At 45.8% G+C, this 16,184-nt stretch overlaps 1 protein-coding gene across 2 annotated transcripts; it reads left to right on the top strand.

The window, feature by feature from the left end:
- Nucleotides 1–4,306: 4,306 nt before the first annotated feature.
- On the top strand, nt 4,307–7,563 carry LOC114069705 (acrosin-like). 2 transcript variants are annotated; one of them, XM_027906684.1, is made up of 5 exons: nt 4,309–4,510; nt 4,721–4,921; nt 5,258–5,523; nt 5,794–5,939; nt 6,795–7,563. In XM_027906684.1, exons 1-5 carry the CDS (start codon nt 4,425–4,427, stop codon nt 7,368–7,370), a joined length of 1,275 nt encoding a protein of 424 aa, XP_027762485.1. In that variant the 5' UTR covers nt 4,309–4,424; the 3' UTR covers nt 7,371–7,563. The 2 variants fall into 2 exon arrangements, with proteins under 2 accessions (XP_027762486.1, XP_027762485.1); XM_027906685.1 differs by lacking the exon at nt 4,721–4,921 and having other exon boundaries at nt 4,307–4,510.
- The last annotated feature ends 8,621 nt before the right edge of the window (nt 7,564–16,184 follow it).

Raw genomic sequence — 16,184 nt, 5'->3', positions numbered from 1 at the left:
TAGAAAAGTTTTATCATTTCCAACGATTTTTGCCTTTGGAAGTGATCTGAATTTTCCTTTTAAGATTCATTCCACTTAAATAATTATCTAGCACAACTTAAGACACTAAAATGCAATAATCACTACTAAGTTATTTAACTTTTAATAAAACATCATGTAAAATTTACCACAGTTGTCAATCTACTTTATACCTTAAACTTTTCTTATTGAAATTATCTGGTACCTTAGCAATATCAATTAAGATTCTTAACACTATAAGAATAAACTTAAATTTAGGGAATAAAAATCTATTATTTAAAGTAACCAACTGTCTTTTTAAGACCCTTTTTCAGTTTTAGATTAAATAGTTTTCATTGAATCTACACATTCTGTTACATCTCATTTTGCAAATTTGTAATAAAATCTACAAACCTACAATTAATATCAAAACTATGATAACTATACCATTCAGTTTTCTAGCAATGGCACTTAAATTTGAGATCCATGACATTATCCAAATAAAAACATCTTCCCCTTGATTTTTTTGTATTTCCTGAAAAATTCCAGCATTTTTGATAATTTTTACCAAATCAGTTTGAACTGTTTAAATCTGATCTTCATATACACAGCAACTGGTGTTAATGACTGTGCACGCACTACCTTTGGAATCCGGAATCAGACCTTGAGCTATTCAATTTTGTTGGACTATTTTTAAAAGTCTGATAACTTCTTGCTGCAAAGCTCCAATTGCAACATTTGTTTGGTTTTCTATTTGTTCAATTACTCTGGGTATGTAACTACAGCTTTCTCCAATTCAGGTACTCCTAACCATGGTAGAAGTCCTCTCACAAACTGGTGGAATCCAGGACCTCTCAATTAAGGGATTTAAATTTCATTTCTGACTTGTTGTAAAAGATTGCTGGTGTCCTCTGAGGAATTCCAATTTATCAGTGACACCTATTTTTGGTCCTACAGGTCCAGAGGTGCATATTCCTTGTCATCCAGGGGATAGAGCTTTTCTAGTTTGGTTTCTGCAAAACCAATAGTATCCCATGTTATCTGGAATACACCACCACTGTGTGTTTAAAATTTTGTTGTTGTTACATGTAAATATGAACAACATTTCAGATAATCTCCTACCATCATTCCTTGGGTATAATTAGGTGACTCCATTTTCTGATTAGGGGCTATGCCTTGTAGGCATCTTTGAACACAAGAGGGCTCAGTAACTGCCATTTTTACTGTTAGAGCTTTTTAATCTTATGGGGGGGTTAGGCTGCTTTTCTGTCCAAAAGTAGCATCCCTCCAGCTGGAGGAAGAGGAATGGAAAATACACCTGGTGTTAGAAGGCCCGCCATCTGAATACTTTCATCTGAATGAGTGGAAAGTTGAGAACTAACAACACAACACAAAGATAAACCATTTAACATCTCTCAATTTAGAGTCTCTGGTTCCATTGCAACTTTATCTGCAGTAGATTTGCTGTTTGCTGCACTGTCCAGTGTGGTCCTTCTGGGTCCAGAGTTGGCTTGATTCACGTATAGTGAATCCAGAAGTCTTCACCCATCATTTTCACGGCTGTATGAGTAGTCAGGAGAACTTGAAATGGTTCTTTCCACTTCTGATTGAGTGGTTCCTGACTTCATGTTGAGTCTCCTGGCTGGTGAGGTTGTGCATGAATATCCAAGGTTTCCAGTGAGGCTAAAACAACAAATTTATGCAGTGATAAAAGTATTTTTCCCAAAGAGATTACGTATTCTCTTAAACTGTGACTACCTATCACATGCCTCTCTCCAGGAACAGTTACAGTTTGATACGGCCTCCCATAAAAGATTTCACATGGGCTTACCTTTTCCTTGGAGCTTGGCTGGATTCTAGTTTTTAACAATGCCAGAGGAAGAGCATGTGCCATTAAGTGAGGTTTCTTGACAGATTTTGTTTATTTGCTTTTTTAGGCTTTGGTTCATTCTCTTAACCTCCCAACTAAATTGTAGTCTCTTAGGAGTATGTAAATCCTATTTGATTCCTAATATTTTAGACAATTTTTGCACAAATTCTGCTATAAACTGAGGTCCTTTTCCTGAGGACATTCACAATGGAATTCCAAGTCAAGGCATTATTTCTTCTAACAATACCTTTGTAATTTCCCTTGCTTTGTTGCTGTGACAGGGAAAAGCTTCAATTTGGCACTTTTCCATCCTTTAAAATTCAAGATAGGTAAATAGTTTTTAGCACATCAATTCCTATATATGCCTGAATGGTCAATGCCTTTGTTAGGAAAGAAACAATATTTGAAAATAAACAAATTCAACTATATAATTTTTGATAGTGAGATCTTGGAGGCCCAGGGTTTTATGTTGTTACAGCAACCCAATATTACAGAGGAAATCCCAGAGGAGGTGGAAAAACCTGTTACTCTGTTGGTGGAATTCCTGGGGAATCAAGGACAGCAAAAGCAGTAAGAATACAGTTGAAACCAGACTCCAAACTGGTAAGGCAAAATCAGTATCCTTTGGAATTAAAAGCTAGGCAATGTTTAGAGGAATTAATTACTAAACTTGTGCAACATGGATTACTAAATGAATGTGAATCAGAATATAATACTCCTATTCTACTGATAAAGAACACACCCAGTGGTAGAAAATAATTACACACTTTTAACTACAATTAAGGAATCTGATTAGTGGTTTACTGTTTTGGACCTTAAGGATGCTTTCTTCTGCATATTCCTTGAAACTGAAAGTCAACCCTTGTTTGCTTTTTAATGGAAAGGTCCCCCAACAGGCTGTAAAACTCAATTAACATGAACTGTTCTTCCAAAAGGGTTCAAAAATAGCCCCACTTTGGGAAGCAACAGGCAAAAGAATTGGAAATATGGAAAAAGGAAAATGAAGAAATCACATTGCTGCAATATGTAGACGATATACTGATAGCTACAGAAACTCAAACTGGATGCATTGAAATGACTATTATTTTACTAAATTTTTTTGGACGAACGGGTTACAGGGTATCCAATAAGAAGGCCCACATTGACAGAAAGGAGGTTACGTATCTGAGATTCACCATTTTTAAGGGACTTCAAAGCCTCGGAATCGAAATGGAGGAGGCAATTTGCGAAACTCCAGAGCCAAGGTTTGTATGTGAATTAGGGACATTTTTAGGAATAGCTGATTGATATCAACTATGGATTCCTAATTATGGACTGTTGGTAAGACCTTTATATGAGGCCCTGAGAAACCCTGAGATACTGCAGTGGACTCCAGAATACCAGACAGCTTTCAGAGACTTAGAGCTCTAATGTCAGCCCTGCTGACCTGACAAAACCTTACATACTGTTTTTGCATCAATGCTCACACCTTGCATTAGGTGTGCTTGCTCGGAGGTTGGGAACATGGAGAAGGGCTGTGGGGTATTTTTCCAAACAACTGGTCATTGGTTATTCCCAAATCAAATTCATAAATATCAAGTCGTACTGTTGGAACAGGATGATGCAGAACTGAAAACAACTACCACCTAGAACTCAGATATGTTCCTTGAATCTGTGCCAGAATGCCAAGAGGCTCACAACATGACTGTCTTATAACTGTTGAGCAGGTTTACTCCTACAAGGAAGATTTAAGAGGCACTCCAGTAGAAGATCCAGGCTGGGAACTGTTCACAGATGGGAGCAGTTTTGTGTGCAGAGCAGAGCGGAAATCTGGGTGTGCAGTAGTGACCCAAATCAAGGCAATCAAAGTTAAGCCGTTACCTGTTCACACCTCTGCACAAAAGGCTGAATTCATTGTTCTGCAGCAAGCCCTAGAATTGTCTGCAGGTAAGAAGGTCAACATATGGACTGATTCTAACTATGTTTTTGGAGTAGTATGTGTCCATGGAGCTATCTTGAGAGAAAGAGGGCTCCTTTCAGCACAAGGAGCTCCTGTCAAGTGTGAAGATGTCATTAAACTATTACTGGAAAGTGTTCAGTTACCAATCAGAGTGGCTCTCATGCATTGTAAAGCTCATCTATTTGGAAACACACCAACTAATGTTGGAAATCAATTAGCAGATATGACTGCTAGAGAGGTGGCAAAGGAAAGCATCCTAGTAGTCACTCTATCACTATGAATATCCTTCTCTCTGACTAAGCACTCCCTTTGGAGTGACTCTTTCCCGTTGTGCCCAAATTGACAGCCCACAGTAGACCCGTTTTGTAGGTGCTGAGTATGGGACCCCTTTTTCCTTACAGGATCTTTAAGGTCCCTTCCAACCCAAAGCATTCTATGGTTCTATGAGGCTGTGTTGCCCCTCCCCCATCCCCTCAGGGTTCCGTGCCCAGAACCTGGAACAACACTTTGTGACATCAGCCCTAGGGCTGAAGGTGCCATGGGCAGCATGAATGCTGTGGGCACTTGGGTCAGCAGTGGCACTGGAGGAGACAACCTTTTGTTTCTTTCAGTTGACATATGCTGCTGGCAGTGATGAATTTGCTGTACCTCCTCATCCTGCTGGCCGTATTCAGGCCTGCATATGGCACCTGGGACACCTGCGGGTAAGTGGCCCCAGACTCCGGGAGGGAGCTTGGGCAACACTTAGGTGGTTCCCTGGAGGGGGCCCACTCATCCTACTTCACCACACCACAGCTTCCCAAACCCCATGTGGGAGCCTAAGTTTTTTGCCAGCACCCAGGTGCTGGGGCACAAAGACACAGCCTGAGCAGCAGCAGCAGTCAGACAGGGCAGTAATGACTTTCTGCTTACAGAGACACGTGTGGGCTCCGGCCCATGGCTTCTGACTACGGCATGCCACATATTGTGGGTGGCACAGGTGCCCAGCCAGGGGCCTGGCCCTGGATTGTCAGCATCCAGGATCCCAGGAAAATAGGCACCGGTCATACATGTGGAGGGTCCCTCATCAGCCCACAGTGGGTCCTCACAGCAGCCCACTGCTTCAACAAGGCCAGGTAAGGAGGAGCAGAGAATATGGATATCCCCACAATACAGGCAGGTGCTTAGTCCACAGCTCCACATACTACTCCCATCCTTTTTCCTTGCAATGAACCCAGTGCCTGGTCAGTAGAAAGCCCAGCTGAGAGACTGCTCAGGAGAGGGCTGGGCTCCTGCCACTGCTGCCTAGCAGCCTCCAGCTTGACATTCCTAGAGTCTAAGGCATGCTAAGGCAGTTGCACCCTCAGTTGCTCTGCTTTCCTCTCTGTGTTGAGAAGCAGAAGGCAGGCAAGTGCTGAGTTGATGCAGCACATGGCTCTGCTTTGTCTCACCCCTCTCTCTCTGCCTTCCAGGAACATCACCATGTGGCGCGTGCTGATCGGGGCCACCCAGTTGACTCAGCTGGGCCCTGAGGCCCAGCTGCGCCATATCAAGCGGCTCCTGGTTCACCAGCACTACGCTGCTTCTTCGCAGCAGAATGATATTGCGTTGGTGGAATTGGACCAGCCCGTGGAGTGCAGTGACTACATCCAGCTTGCTTGTGTGCCCAACACCTCTCTTACAGTGTCAGAGCTGAAAACTTGCTATATTGCTGGTTGGGGTTCCACTAGTACAAAAGGTGAGTTCCCAAAAAGGACTCGTGCCCTGAAGGCAAGCTGGGCACACTAGGGACACAAGTTGTGGTTCAACAGCAGAGACCAAAGCCAGAGTCAGGACATATGCCTTTGGAGAGATGGGCCTGGCCTGCCACCCAAAGCCAGGCAGAAGGACCACAGCACTTTGATGGCTGCTCCAGAGGCAAAGAAAAGCCCTAGGGAAGGGCTCCACACCCAGACAGAGCAGAACTGACAGTGAGCTGCTGAGTGCTCATTGCTTTCTGTGCTCACAGCTCAGGGACCAGGTGATGTCCTGCAGGAGGCCAAGGTCCGTCTCCTTGATATCCAGCTTGTTAACAGCAGCCGATGGTATGCTGGGACCATCCACGCCCACAACCTATGTGCTGGCTACCCACAGGGCGGCATCGACACCTGTCAGGTAGGACTGTACTATGAGTCAACCAGCCCCCAGCAGCAGGAGTTGGATTCAGTAATCCTTGTGTGTCCCTTCCAACTCAGCATATTCTGTGATTCTGTGATAAGATCTCCCTTACCCTTTTCCTTTCAAACCTGCAAAACACACCTTTCTCAGTCTTCCCTTGTGCATTTTGTGCACCATCTCCCTCACCATCTTTATGGCCTTCCTCTGGACTCACTCAAGTATGGGAGTAGCTTCCTTGTTCTAGGGAGCAGAAAAATGGGACACCAAATGGGATCTCAGAAGTGTTGAATAAAAGGGAAGAATCCCTTCACTTGTCACAGTGGCATCACTGCTGCTAGCACAGCCCAGGATATAGCTGCCTTTTTCTGTAAAGGCATTTTGCTCATTCCTATTCACTTTGTCCACTTGCATGCCCCAAGAAAGCTCCACAACTACTGCCCAAACACAGCACAGCGTGTGCTCTGCCTAGCAAGTCACTTTTCCAACCCTAGGTCCCCACCACTGTGGGGCTTCTCTCCCCTTCTCCGTATCTACAGGTTCTTGCCCAGTGCCCATGTTCCTGAGGCCTGGCACTCTGCCCTGAAAGCCCATTCAGTGCTCTTGGCAGCCCAGATATCCATATCCTGGATCATTCATCCTCCCACACATCCAGGATCACTGCAGATATGATAGAGGGCCTTACCTTATAGAACCCCAACCTGTTCCCAGCTAAGTTTCTGAAGACTCCAGCACCTGAGCAGAGCCCTTCTATGCCAGGAATACAGCTGTGGCAGGGTCTGCAAGAGAGAAGCAAGCCCCTAGTACTGACAGCAGCCACCCAACAGCACCTTAATCCTTTCTCATCTGCTGCAGGGTGACAGCGGAGGTCCTCTGGTGTGCAAAGATAACAGTGCCAACTACTTCTGGCTTGTTGGAGTGACCAGCTGGGGAAAAGGCTGTGCCAGAGCAAAACGGCCTGGAGTCTACACATCCACTCAGCACTTCTACGACTGGATCCTGGTCCAGATGGGCCTGTGCTCAGCTGTAACAGCCACTCCAACGACAGAGGCAGCCTTCAGTACAACCCCTTTTCAGCGGCCAAGGCCAATACCAACACAATCAGGCTGCTTTACGCCCACTCCACATCCACAAACACCTGTAACAGCCACTCCAAAGCCAGAGCCAGCCTTCACTTCTACCCCTTTTCAGCAGCCAAGGCCAGTACCAACACAATCAGACTGGTTTACACCCACTCCACATCCATGCCCAGCTGTAACAGCTACTCCAGTGCCAGAGCCAGTCTTCACCTCAACCCCCTTTCAGGGGTCAAGGCCAACACCAACGCAATCAGGCTGGTCTACACCTGCTCCACGTCCATACCAGATACTGGTACAATTCCTAACTCGGGTGCAAGAGATTCTACACGACCTAATGGGAAAAAAGACTTGAGCAGCAGGAGGAACAGAATCCAGCGCAGGCTGCAGTGAACCACAACTATTTCCTTCTAGGGCAGTGCCTGCAGACCCAAAGGCAGCCTCAGGATTAAAGGCCTGCTCTGTCCTGCCTGTGTTCCTCCTCTGCATGCACACAAATTCTGAAGTTGATTTAGTTGTGGAAATAAAGTTTCCTGTTGTCACCATTAGCCATGTTTTCAGTCCAATTCAGTCTCCTGTGCAAGGCTTGGAGTCCCATGCCCGGCACCTGCAAAATGAGGCAGTGGCAGTAGGGAACACAAGTCATAGGGGGCTACAGCTCTTGAAGGCAGAAGTTTAGAACGCTCTTTTAGGCTGCTTATCAGTGGGGTCCCTGTGTGTGTGACAAAACTGGGCTCTCTCATGACTCAGTTCTAGAAAGACCTAAGGTTAGCACCAAGGACTGGGTAAGAAGCTTGACATCCAGCAGGGAGATGACTTGGCGTCAAAGAGAGAATCAGCCTGTGGGAAAAATGGGAAACCAACAGTACTTTCCCTTCCCATAGCTCCCCATGATCACTGCCCCTGCCTTGGCTCCCACATGCCTGCCTCCCTGTGGCACAGTCCCATACCCAGGGTAGCTGACCCAGTGGTTCCCCAAGGCTACCCCTGCCCTCAGATACCATGCATGCCTCCCTCATGAAGGGCAGAGGATAGTTCAGAGGGCAGGAGGGGATGTGGCAGTGGGTAAGGGCTGTCAGCAGGCAGAAACAGCAGAAGCGCAGTGATGCCTGCCCTGTCTGAGCTCCTGCTGACTCGCAGAGGCTCAGGGCTGGGCACTCTCTGAACTGTGTATGGGACCCTAGGGGGCAACACTGTGGGCTGGCCACACTACCTGCACCCTTTGGCATTGTATGCAGGAACTGTAATGGGACCAGAAAGCTGGTTTGGGGCCAGAAAATGGAGACCAGATCTTCTGTTAAAAGCAGGCTCAAGTGGTAGATTTTGGGGCTAGGAAACAGCTTGAGTCATGCATTTTCTGAACCTGGCACAGGAGACTGAGTTGTGTGCCTTTGTGCTTAGGAACAGGCGAAGTGCTGCACTTTTGGGCGCGCAGGCTTAGCAGCTGGGTTTTTGGGCTCAGAAATGTGATCTAAGTGAGCTGGTTTGGGGGCCAATTGTGCAGCATGGTGGGAAGCTCTTGAGGGCCGTGGCAGAAAGCAGGTGATGGGCACAGTCAGGGACCCTCCCAGGAGTCAGGAGTTTGATCATGTTGCACCCCAAAGTTTGTGTGCCTGGTACCCACCAGGCTGAACTCAGCATCTCAGGTGGTCTCTGCACGGAAAGGTGCTTCTCAGACCCCAGACATCCCCTTCAAGTCCAGCTCTTCTTTGTACACTGCTTAAAACACTTAAGGAATTAATCATGCGAACTAATTAATATTTATACAGGGTTCTGTGTCATTTAATAGTACTACTCAAGTTATGACGGTGATTGATTTTCAGCCTTTGTCAAAAGCCCAGATTGTTGCAAATAGCTGGTATTCAAGGCATGGGAATAAAAGACTGAACACCACTGTTATAGTCAAAAATGACAAAAGATAATCTTAAAAATTATAAAAGAAATTTATTGAAGGCAGGTAGGCAAAACAGCGTGCTGGGCGACCGGAGGAAACCGGTCTGCAACGTGACGAGCCAACAGTCAATCTTTTATACCCCCCTCTTTTCTCCACCCCTCAAGTCTCTTTCGATTATTTTATTGGAGTTCATTTCACGGGCTTTCCCAATATTGGTCCTTGCTTTCGCGGGCTCCATCTCGCCACCTGTGTTCAGCCAATGATCTGGTTAAACCATAGTCCTCAGAGGCTGCCTCGTGGAAATTTCCAGATGAGGGGGGGTAAGTCCTTTTCCTTGGTCCTTGTCATTTCTATTTTTCCTTCACTATGAGTATGCTTTAAGTGAACATTCATGGAACACGAGACATACAAATTCATGACAATTGCACAGTTAATCACTTAATTATTACAACATTGTAACTCTTCTATTTGTAACTGCCCATTTCATAACCGTGAACGTTTTAGTGAACACAGCCTTTGCCAGGCCTATTGCAACAAGTATAATTAAACTTAATTACTTATTTTGATGCGCAAGTTATACTCTCTGCTCGTTATCACCTATTACACCACCCCTGGAGTCTGTGTAAGGCAGGCTGCTGCCCATTGGCCCCTGATCCCAGGTGGGTGTGGAGGCGCTGGAGGCATTGAGAGAATGCTGGTTGTATTTCCTGAACTTTGGCAATCTGGTCACTAAAAAGACTAATTGACCTCTTTCAACAGGGAAACATTTAATCAGAAGGTGCCAAAAAGAATTGAGTTTCTGGACAGTAAAACCTACAAGTATCCCACTGAAAATCCCCCCTGGATTGTCACTGGTCAGACTTCCATGGACTGGTCACCTTGGGCAGGACTTTCTAATCCTGCTGGGAATACATTTGACCACAGTGTAATTTTCATTTTATGCTGGCAAAGTTGCTCTGGGTGGCCCCCATTCACTGGAATGACTGGACTGGGCTCCCAGGGCACTAATTCCAGGCATTGTGTTTAAGGGAAGAGCAGAGGAGCCTATTCCTTGGTCAGAGGAGCTGCAGTGTTTCCCTCTCTGGAATAGTAAGAAATAAAAATAAAATAAGAAATAAAATAAATTAAAATTAAAAATAAACTAAATAAAAATAAAATTAAAATAAAATTAAAAATAAAAAAGAAAATAAAAAACCAGAAATATAAAGAAAATTTAAAAGAAAATTAAAAGGAAAATAAAAATTAAAAATTAAACCCAAGAAAGCTAAAAATGAAACAAAATTGAAATAAAAGAGAAAAAAACCTTTTTGGAGATGTCCTTTAATCCCTTCTTCCCACAAGTCCTAAATTAGGGGTCACCCCTAAAACAGAAATGTGTGGGAGACCTCCAAGGACAAGAAAAATTGGAGGAAGAGCCCCAAAATGTGAAGGAGGGGCCCCAAAAATAGGTGGGGAACCAAAAAAGTGGATGAGGACCCCCAGAAGTAGGACGGTGTACCCCCAAAAGTAGGAGAGAGAACCCCAAAACATGGGTGAGGACCTCCAAAAATGTCAGGGAGGGAAACTAAAATGTCAGGGAAATGCCTTCAAAAATGGGGAGGGACCCTCAAAATAGGGAGGGAGGGGGAGGTGGCGGGCCCTGGGGAAAACCCAATAAGGCCCCCCCACCCTAATTTTGTGGAGTTTAGCAGGTCTCACCCTTTCCTTTTTGCCCCTCTTCCACTGGGCATGGGGGACTTATCACAGATCAGTATCCAAAATGCAATAATAACTCAGGAAATTTCACTAGATAAGTATCTGCATAAGTTTGGGATCTGAACAACTTGCTTAATGATAGATGTTTTAGAATGATGTTGTCTTACAAAAAACATAAATTAAATTCTTTTATTGTGTAGAAGCAAATCTGTTTTCTAATTTATAGAGCTATTTCAAACACAATGTCTCTATTTTCACAGTTCAGGAGATTATTCTGCAATATTAAAAAATATTTCATCATATTAAACTAGACTTTGTTGTCCAAAACAAATGAGAAATTATTATACTTAAACAAGCTTTTGCAACTGTCATTACTTAAAAATTACTTGGGAACCTCTTATCAGGCATTATCGGAGAACTTGTAGTCAGCGTTTCCACACGGTGGTGACAGCCCGGGAGGGACACACTGAGCAACACAACCACTGTGCTTGTGACACTGAGGAGCTGAAATACAATGTCAGTGCATATCAAACTATGACTAATGACACAAACCAGTATCACAAGGAGTTCTGAAGTCATGAGGTGGAAAATGGAGAACTGTCAGAGCAATTTCCTAACTTCTGTGCTGAGCAACACAATTACGCACATATTCCCACTGCTTTTTGTTGTAGTTACCAAAACGATACAAGTAGCAGGTCAAGGCACCTGTATTGAGCTCTGTGAACACTAATGCAAAATACAGGGAATTTCTTTGTTAGAGAGAAGAATTTTCTTATTAACTGTAGAGAAAGTAGGATAATGATAAGGTATAGAATGTCATGGCAATGTTAATTTAGGTGATTTCCACTTTCTCTTGTCATTAATAGTGGTAATCTCTGGTGTTAAATGATTTTATGTTGCCATCATGTTTGAAAGACCAAATGGTTGCTCTTAATGTGCTTTCCATTTTCTCCTCTTATTCTTTGGCAGCAAAGAAAATCAGAATGAGGAAATGTACATTCATCTGAATGTCATTTGTTTTCAGAGACTGATACTATATTCTTCACAGTATTGTGACTAAAAATCCAGACCAGTTTCAAACTTCAAAACAGCACTTTATTTCATATTAGTTAAGTATACACATCATAGACTGTTAGTTCTTACTCTTTATTAATCATATGACATCAAGCAATTATTAAGCTTATCCAAAGTTACGTGTACAATCCCAGGGAGCTGATGCTGTTATCCCTCACTGCTGCGGTCCTCAGTGATCTTACCACCAAGGTCAAAGGGATGAGGCTGGGCATCTCTTAGTCAAGGGGAGCTGGAATCCGAGCAGGCATTTTCTTTCTCTCCCATCTTTCCTTCTTACCACTGGTATTCTATGCTGCTTAGACACCTTCTAAAAAAGAAAATACATGATTTCATCTGGTCCCAGCATTGTTTCTAGTACCTTGAGGTTCAGAAACAGTTCTGATCTGGTTTTGCTAGGCCTCTTTCTTGCTTATTCTGGGTCCATCAACTGCCTTTCCTGCCACCCCCTATTCTCATCTTGAAGATTTTATCACGTGCACATTTTTTCCATACTTCATTTGCCTGACTCTAACATTAGGATCTGTTTTCTCCTTAGATATTGTATGTTCTCCCCATAATTATGCGTATCTGTGTCATAAAATTATTACAAAGGAATTTCAACTACTAGTTACAAGGTGATAAAATATAGACTGTCACTATTTATGCTATTTTTGTGTGTTTGTATCTGTTTTCAAGTTTATTTGCTTGGTGTGCTACTTTATCGGTCCAAGAGGCTCTTTCATTTGCTTGCTGAAAATTCTGTAGTCCATGGTTACCTCTCAGTGTATGGAATATTTATGCAATATTTATACAGGTAGGCCTTCAAGACTAGAACTACAGGTTAAAAGTCATCATATAGAAGATTCAAAATAAAATCAGTTCTGTTGAAGACTTTTCTAGAGTAGTTTCTGCTGTTTAGAAACAACGTGGTGCTGTGTGAATCATAATTTGGGACAGACTTGGGGTTTTTAAGTTTGAAGAGGAGAAGGCTCTGGGAAGACCTTAGAGGCCCTTCCAGTGCCTAAAGGGGCTCCAGGAGAGCTGGAAAAGAGCTTTGGATGAGAGACAGAGAGACAGGACAAGGGGGAATGGCTTCCCACTGCCAGAGAGCAGGGTTGGATGGGATATTGGAAAGGGGTTCTTCCCTGTGAGGGTGGAGAGGTCCTAGCACAAGTTGCCCAGAGAAGTTGCCACACAGAAAAGCGGGAAAGGGCAAAAGACGTCATGGCCTTTGCCTTGCTCCTCGCGGCCCCTCACCCTAGTCCAGGGTGTAGTTGAACAGCCGCGAGGAGCAGGGCGAAGGCGGCGATGTCTTTTACCCTGTGTGGCAGCGGCAAGGAGAACCCTTTGGACTCTGCCAGCCTGAAAGCGCTTCAGAGTACATCTAGCTGAGAAGAACATGCTGCGCATCTTCAGATGTGTGCAGTGGAAAGGGCTTCGAAGCAGAAAGGGACTGTCAATGTTTAGAAGTTTGCAATTAGAAAGGATAGGTCCTGACAAGCTTTCTCTCTTGGCACACTTCTCCAGTGCTCCCTTGTGCTCAGCTGCTTGTACCCTGAAGCGCTTCGAGGTTTGCAGAGTCCAGAGAGTTCGCTCTGCCACTACCGCATAGAAAAGCGGGACAGGGCAAAAGATGTCGCCGCCTTTGCCCTTCTCCTCGCGGCCCTTCAGCTACACACTGAACACAAGAGCTAGGCACTTTCCTTCTCACATGGACACAGTTCCTTCTTCTCTTTGGCTTCCACGGATCTGACTTGATACCTATGGAGAGTCCAGCAGATGAACCCATGCCAAATGTCCTGAAAGGAAGACCCACAGCTAAGTTTTCTCTCCCTCTTGATACCACAAAGCACCACACCAAGCATTGCCCTTCTTCCCATCCACGCATCAGCAAAACTCTCAATCACATAGCCGAGATCCACGTTGGGCACTTTTAGGCTACAGCTCAAAAAGGCAAGCATACCCAGACAGAAAACTTTCAGTGACATTTCCCTTCCCCCTGCAAACTTCAAGGCACTCCCATTTGAGTGGGAGCCCTTTTCCCCTTGCATCCTTTCAGCTCCTCCACAAAGCACAGCGTGTTCTTCTCGGTTTGCAAAGAAGAGAGCAAAGGCAGAAAAGTCTCTTTGCTTGACTCCTTTCACCCTGCATGGGCTGATGTGGACGTTCTGGACTCAGCCCACCTGAAAGCGCCTCAGGCTACAAGCAGCTGAGAACAAGATACAGTGAGGAAGTGTGCCAAAGAGAGAAAACTTTTGGGGATCTACCCCTTTGAACTGTAAACCTCTAAGCATTGGCAGTCCCTTTCTGCTTCGAAGCCTTTCCACTTCGCACATATGACAACACGTTGCACGTTCATCTCAGCTAGACATACTCTGAAGAGTTTCCAGGCAAGTGCTTCCAGGAAAGTCCAGAGTGTCTGCTTCAACCCCCACAGAGTCAGATGAGCCAGGCAAAGCGGCCTTGCTGCATTCGCCCTCCTCCTTGAAGCCGAGAAGAATGCGCAGCGCTCTGTGGAGGGCTGTACAGTCGAAAGGATGCAAAGAGAAACTCACTCCCAGTTGAACGGCAGTGCCTTGAAGTTTGCAGGGGGCAGGGGAATGTCACTCTTGGCACGCTTTTCTTTTTGAGCTGCAGTGCACAGTGTGGATCTTGGCTGTGTGATTGAGAGTTTTGCTGGTATGTGGATGGGAAGAAGTGCAATGCTTGGTGTTGTGCTTTGTGGTTTCAAGAGAGAGAGGAAACTTAGCTATGGGTCTTCCTTTCAGGACATTTGGCATGGGCTCATCTGCTGGACTCTCTAAGGGAAGCCAAAGAGAAGAGGGGACTGTCCACGTGAGAAAGAAAAGAGCCTAGCTCTTGTGTGCAGTGTGTAGCTGAAGGGCCACAAGGAGCAGGGCAAAGGCAGCGATGTCTTTTCTCCTGTTTCGCTTTTCTGTGCAGCAGTGGCAGAGCGAACTGTTTCTGCCATAGTGAGAGCTCAGTCTCCTCTCAGCCCAGGCTGCCCTCTCACCTCTCTGCCTTCTCTGCTGTGCCCTGGGTGCTGCAGGCAGTGCCCTCAGCCCTGCTGGGCTGTGCAGAGGAGCTGCTCAGCAGCAGAGCTGTGTCTTTGAAGCTGTTCTTGGTTACCAGGAGCTCCCTGTGTGCCAGGAGCCTGGCCCAGCTCAGCAGCACAGCAACAGCCCCAGGCATTTCATCAGCCTCGGGGGCTTTGGGGATGAGTCCCTGAACATCAGACCCTGAGGAGAGTTGCGGAAACCTCTTGAGAAACCAAAGTGAGATTCAAAAAGTTTCTTGTAGTGTTAATGGGTCCCACTGAGGGACCCAACTGAGAGAACATCCCCAGGATCTTGTTAGAGCACAAACCTGGAAACTGTGATGACAGGTCAGAGAATCACAAAATCACCAAGAGACCTTCAATATCATCTCGTCCAACTGTCAGCCAGCACCACTATAATCAGCCCTAAACCATATCCCAAAGTGCCATATCCAGATGCCATCTGAACGCTTCCAGAAACTCCACCACCTCCCTGGGCTACTTGTTCCAACATCTAAACACTCTCTCAGTGAGATAAGAATTTTGTAATATCTAATCTGAACCTCGCCCAAGGCAACTCAGGGTCATTTCCTCTCTTGCTCTCACTAAAGGCTTTGTAGAAGAGAACGACCCTCCTTCCCCACTAAAACCATTTATCAGATCATGGTAGTGAGTGATGAGGTTCACTCTGATCCTTCTCTTCTGCAGACTAAAGAACCCCAGTTCCCTCAGCTGCTCCTCATCACACATGTTTTCCAGACCCTTCCCCAGCTCCGTTCCCTTCTCTGGACATGCTCCAGCCCCTCCAGGGCCTTTTTGCACTCAGGGGCCAGAACTGGACACAGCACTCGAGGTGGGGCCTCCCCAGTGCCCAGCACAGAGGGACAAGCACTGCCCTGGTCCTGCTGACCACTCTGTTCTCCAGAAAGGCCAGGGTGCCCTTGGCCTTCTTGCCCCCCTGGGTACACTCTGGCTCATCTCCAGTCACTGTCAAGCAGCACCCCCAAGTCCCTTCCTGCTGAGCAGCTCTCAAGCCCCTCTGCCCCAGCCTGGAGTGTTCCAGGGCCTTGCTGGGACCCAAGTGCAGGTCCTGACACTTGGCCTGATTGATGCAGCCTGTCCAGATCCCTCTGCAGAGCCTTCCTGCCCTGCAGCAGATCCACACTCACACCCAACTTCATGGTATCCCCAAATTTCCTGAGGGGGCACTTGATCCCCTCATCCAGATCATCAGTAACGATGTTCAAAAGGAGCAGCCCCAACTCTGAGCCCTTGGGAACCCCACTAGTGACCGGCCCCACCTGGATTTAGTTCCATCCCCCACCACTCCCTGGGCCATCAGCCAGTTTTTCCCCCAGCAAACAGTTCCCTCGTCCAGGCCATGAGCAGCCAGTTTGTGCAGGAGATGCTGTGGGAGATGGGCTCAAAGGCTTTCCTGAAGTCAGCACAGACACATCCCCAGCCTTTCCCTCAGCTGCTGAGGGGGTCAT

Source organism: Empidonax traillii, unplaced genomic scaffold (genome assembly GCF_003031625.1).
Source record: "Empidonax traillii isolate 1590-97213 ecotype Southwest subspecies unplaced genomic scaffold, ASM303162v1 scaffold1340:size210426, whole genome shotgun sequence".
Lineage (NCBI taxonomy): Eukaryota > Metazoa > Chordata > Aves > Passeriformes > Tyrannidae > Empidonax > Empidonax traillii.
The sequence above is the reverse complement of the archived record's forward strand: the minus strand, read 5'-3'. Positions and strand labels throughout refer to the sequence as shown.

Coding starts and splice junctions, on each gene's coding strand:
- LOC114069705 (XM_027906684.1), top strand. CDS start 4,425: ATGCTGCTGGCAGTGATGAATTTGCTGTACCTCCTCATCCTGCTGGCC. Junction 4,922..5,257: donor CACTGCTTCAACAAGGCCAG/GTAAGGAGGAGC, acceptor TCTGCCTTCCAG/GAACATCACCATGTGGCGCG. Junction 5,524..5,793: donor GGGTTCCACTAGTACAAAAG/GTGAGTTCCCAA, acceptor CTGTGCTCACAG/CTCAGGGACCAGGTGATGTC.